General features: G+C 40.2%; 1 gene segment (V, D, J or C); it reads right to left on the bottom strand.

Moving 5' to 3' along the window:
* Positions 1-3,843: 3,843 nt before the first annotated feature.
* LOC130844608 (T cell receptor delta variable 1-like) lies at positions 3,844-4,590 on the bottom strand. The segment is given in 2 exon segments: positions 3,844-4,328; positions 4,542-4,590. Coding segments are annotated over 2 exon segments (534 nt in total).
* Between the last annotated feature and the right edge of the window lie 996 nt (positions 4,591-5,586).

Here is a 5,586-nt window from a genome sequence, read left to right on the forward strand (position 1 = left end):
AACGGGAAATCAGTTCATTGGGGTGCTATATTGAGAGACTGAATGGCATATTATAACATGGAACGAGTATACCAAGCAGTGTTTGCTACGACGAGTTTTTTTCCATTATTGAGTCTTGCTCCCACTTCTCGGAATATTTCTCTACTATAAGAAAGGACAGGCTAGTAACACAATTTCACTTAGAAATAAATAGATGATAGATAGATAGGTAGATAGATGATAGATTAGATAAATAGATAGATAGATTGATAGATGATAGATAGATAGATAGATAGATAGATAGATAGATAGATAGATAGACAAAATAAAATTTTAAAAAAACTTCTCACCTTGTGCAACAATCCCAAGCTTTCTGTCCCATGTAGACAGTCTCCAGCCAAAATCATTCCCTGTATTATACTTGTCATTTGAAGTCAATCACTTTCCCATGTGGCAGGCAACAGATTAAAAACCAGCCTGTTCTCCTGAATCCTCTCTCTCCTGATTTCTGCATTGGGAAGTTGACTGACTTTGGTTCAGCAACATCAGCTCCGATTGTGACTAGGCTTCCACACAATTTAACCAATGGTCCCTGGAAGGCAGCAGGGAGGCCAGTGTGAGCCTCACAAAATGGTTGAGCAGGTGGCAGTGCTTCAGCTTCGTTCTTGATTCATGCAGGGTGCTACAGCCTGCTTCTCTAGGAAGGAAAATAGAAAGATTTAGATAAGGGATTCACAAAGGGGAGATATTGGACTAAGGAAGTAAACGAAGTTCAGAGGCGCACATGTACATATTTGGGGGACAGCACCACCGTAGAGAAGGCAAAGGCAGGGGGCACAGGTCTTGATCCAGAAACATGCTTGGAGTGTTTAAGGAATAATATCTCACCTTCCCCTGTAGCCCCTTATTCTTCCCAGCACACTATTGCATGAGAATCTTGCTGAAGCATTCAGCACTGCTAACTGATTAACGGGTGATTTCCTCATCCATTGATCCTGGGGCAATTTGTGCCTAGGTTTGGCATCCTCATTCCTAGTTCCCTTTAGATTCCAGTTTAAACCAGTAATGTCACCATCACTGAGATATCCAGCCATGCTGTCCTGGGGCCAACTGCATCTCCATATCCAAACCTTTCCCTTTAGGAGCTCTCTAAGATGTTACACTGTGGCTAGAAAGAAAATTTAGAGATATTTTTCAAAGTTAAGAAAGTTATATCTCTTTTCCCAAAGATTAAAAAGAATAGGAGCGATAAAACATATCAAACAGGATTTTGATATTTAAATGAGATAATGAATTTGAAATGCATACTACAGTGCCTGACATATAGTAAGCTCAATAAATATCAACTTTTTATTTTCTCCTACAGTCTGCCTTTTCTTCAATATCCAGGTTTGTGGCCTGTTACTGCTTTTTTTTTTTTTTTCCCCACATCAGGTCAGTGATGTAAGTATCTCGAAAATTTACTTAATCACTTATTTTCCTGGAGACAGTCATGGTTTTTCACTACCCTTTTAGGGTCATATCCACCTAGCTACATTGATACACTCAGGGTGCTGAAAAGACAGGGAAGGAACACTCAGATGAGGTTTTATTTTGATTTCTCTAATGAATAATAAAATCAAGGTCATTTTTGTATGTTTACAAGCTGAATTGGATCTCCAAGATTTTGCCATTCTTATTAAGTACTTTCTTTTCCTATTGATTTATGACCTTTGAATATATCCTGCATTAGTGTCCCTTGTCAGATATACGCATTGCAGATATAGTCTACCAGTCTGGCATTGACTTTCCACCCTCTTAGCAGTGATTTTTTAAAAAGCTAACTTGAAAGTTTTATTTGCTTGTTTTCTTTAAGAACTTTAGAAATGCTTTCCTTGGTGACTGCTGCTGCTTCTGAAGAGAAGTCAGGAATCATTCTTAATGATGTTTCCCAGAACACACTATGTCAATTTCCCCTGGGAATTGGCAAAATTATTTCCACTTAAGTAGCCCCTTGGATTTGCCTTCGATGCCTTGCAAACTTCTTTCAAAACCGCAGTGGTGGACTTGCAGAATTCCTTATTCAAATTTATGGCTTCCCACATAGTATTCTCCTGAATAAGGAGCTTGTTTCATAGGAAGTCAAGTACAGCAGTTAAGTGGAGGGGCTTGATGTGCGTGAATAGGTTATGGAATAGGTAATGGAAGAGGCAGTTATAAATACCACCTACAATCATGTGGGCATTTGCAGTAACAAAAACTATAATAGTTATGAATTTTTTTCATTTTTATATGAATATACTTATGTATACATTAACCATGTTTAACTCCCCTCTCACGTTTGCCTGCACGTGGTAACATAAAATGTGCTAATATAAGTGAATCTTGTAACTCAGTAGTTAAGGTACAGGGTTCAAAGGGAGAGTGTGATTCAGCTAGAAGAGGAAAGAACCTCACCCAAAAATGGATAGATGAACTTGGTATACTCTTTGCAGGAGAGGGTTAGCTTGATTTTGATTGAATGAGGGATAATCGCATCATATTAGTAGGAAGCATAGTTTTGCTGTTGTCTTTATCAGAAAGTTGTGTTGTTAAAAAAAGTACTGATGGATGCCTAGTTAACAAGAGCCAAGTTAAATAGTGAAGCTATTGTTGTAGCTTTGTATTGTCTCAAGGATCTGGAAATCTATTTCTCAGAATTTGCTTCCCTGTATTGTTCTGGGTTAAGGTTGGCCATGAAAAAGATGTGTGCAAGATTTAGAAGGCAGTTGTCATGAAGTAGCCATATTTTTTATGCTGCACTGGTTGGTGCAGGGCTCCAGGCACTGTGGCAACTCACACATGTTGCTTCTGATCTGATAGCTCATCTTATTGTTGACTCACAACTCCTCCACCTCCCACCAGATCTCCTCCTCATCTTCTTTGTCTTGGGCCAGGTATGCATGTAGCATGATGGCAAATGACACCCACTTCTCCTAAGGTCACCCACGACTGTGAGGCTGAAGGAGGTGAGAGAAAAGTTTTAGTGTGTCTTTGTGAGTTCCATTGTCCTCATGTATTCTAGTATGTCCTTACATGGCACAGTTTGTCCATGCTTTTGTCCATGTCCAACTTTCCTTCCCAAATGTTACTCTAGTTGACTTCCAGTAAATTCAGGCTCAATACCAGATACAAAGAGAATAGCTTTGTGTAGACTCTTCCACCAGCTCTAGCCATTGCCTGAGTTCTAAGCCTTATAACTAATCTCTTGTTCTACATCACTCGTGCTCTGCTTCTTATTGTACCCTGACACAAAGCCTAGGACGAAGGGTCTAAGGAAGTAGTTTTTATGTCAATTCCAGATACCTAGACCCAGGTTTGTGATGTGAGGGTCTTTAGGTTAAACTGTCACTTTAAATGATTTGGGGACAAGTTTTCAACTTTAGACAAGTTGACACACATTCTGCATGATTGTTTCAAAATCAAAAATTCAACACTGAGAATGTGTTAGTAGAAAGTTACTCTGGGGCTTCCTTTCTGCAGGTGTGCATTTCAGCGTGACTCCAGTGGGTAGGAATCTGCCTACCAATGCTGGGGACATGGGTTCTAGTCCTGGTCCAGGAGGATCCCACGTGCCATGGAGAAACTAATCCTGTGCAGCACAACTACCAAGCCCATGTGCTGCAACTACTGAAGCCCGCTTGCCTAGACCCCGTGATCCACAGGAGAAGCCACTGCAATAAGAATCCTATGCACTGTAATGACGAGTAGACCTTGCTCTCCACAACTACAGAAAGCCTGCGCACGGCAATAAGAACTAATGCAGCCAATAAATAAAATGAATAAATAATTTTTTTTTAAAAAGTTACTCTGAACATCTGTTTCCAAATGAGGTAGAAGGAGCTTTTATTTAAAATAAAATCTTCTGATCCAGACCACAGATGAAGCAACCACAGGACTACCATTTCTTGTCTGGGATCTGCAGGTGTGCCTATCAGCTTGACTCCAGCAGTAGAAGGGCTCTCTTATTGAGCTCTGGGGTTTTTGTTCAGCTTTTCCTATTACTTCAAGCACTGTGAGGTCCCAGAGAGCACAGAAGTACTTTGCAGAATCTTCCAGCTGCAAGGCTGAAATGGTGAGGCTGATGGATTTATCTGCTTTCTGAAAGTTTACAGAGTAGCGGCCATTCCTTGCATTTGGGCTATTAGATTCTTGACGAATAAGGAAAGTCATCTCACCCCTGGGTAGCTGCTTATACCAGTAAATGTAGTAGATGTCTGTGTTCCAAGTTGCCCAACTTGTGTCATACCGACAGTTCAGGATGGCTGCCTCGCCCACCTGATAGGTTATGTCTGGCTGGACTTGAGTAACTTTCTGGGCCACACAGGATCCTATGGGAAAAAGCAGAAAACAGAGATGAAGCAGTGAACAAAAGAGCATAAGAATTAGACTAATTTAGGATCAGAAGACAAACCACATTGAAATCATAAGATGCTTGCTTTTCTCCAATCCTCTTTCCTCCCCAAGTCCATGTGAAGTACTACGTGCCTGTGTGCAGTCCTTTCACTCTGAACATTCCTATCCATGTTTGGAAGCATCCCTACCAGAGAAGGTGAAGGCCAGGAACACCCAGAGCAGGCTGGAGAGCGGCATGAGGCATGGATTCCCCTGCACAAATGTGCTTATTTCTGCCTCAAGCTGAGAGCTCAGAGTCTTTGAGGGCCTGGCAGCGCATATACATAGTACCTGGGTTCCTGTGTGACCCCCCCAAACAGGAAGTGGGGTGTAATGTTCATAGACCATGTGGTCTGTGCACAGATGGAAAAAAGATCTGGCACACCTCCAACCTTTACTTTTCTATTTTTCTTTCCCTGGTCATTAATTACCTTGTCACTTTTCACCTACGTAGTATATGAAAAGGGGCATGGAAAAAGTTATTCTTATTAAAGGTTTGAGCTGAGGGAACTGAAGAATAAACAAGTTGGTATACATTGATGATTATGCAGCAGAACAATTTTTCCAGCCCATTTTAAACAGAATTTAGTATATGCTATGAACCCTTCTTAAAATCTACTTTACTGGTCATCATTTAGCCTATACCTACCTCTCTCCATTCAGGGTCTAATAACTCTTCAGAAACTCATAGACTTTTGGCTTTCTTGGTGAAAGGCAATCTTATCCAAATAATTAATGTATGTCTTGTTTACTGGGTTCTAGGGCTCTACTTAGGTTTTTCCATAAATAAGTTACTTCACACTCAAACGACAAAAAAATCAGTTGTTCTTACTTTCAGAATCTATTCAGTTATTTATGTTTTATGAAATTGTATCAGGAATAAAATATTATTCCTTTGAAATCTGATATTGAGTCTTATTTATTAGACTTTGATGAGGATCAGGATATGCGATCCTGTTGCCTCCACGAGTAGAATTGTACTTATTAGATCATGTGTCCTAGAATTGTCCTCACTTCACATTTTCTGTCCCAGTGGCCCAAAGTGTTCACTCTCACTTGTTAGTGGCTGGTTACTTTTCTCTTTGTAAAATAAAGCCACGATAAGCATGCCAGACCTTGTTGTGACACAATGCTATAATACAATTCTACAAAATGTGAAGTCAACAAGCTGCAAACTCTTCGTCTATGTCAACA

This window comes from Hippopotamus amphibius, chromosome 2 (genome assembly GCF_030028045.1).
Source record: "Hippopotamus amphibius kiboko isolate mHipAmp2 chromosome 2, mHipAmp2.hap2, whole genome shotgun sequence".
Taxonomy (NCBI): domain Eukaryota; kingdom Metazoa; phylum Chordata; class Mammalia; order Artiodactyla; family Hippopotamidae; genus Hippopotamus; species Hippopotamus amphibius.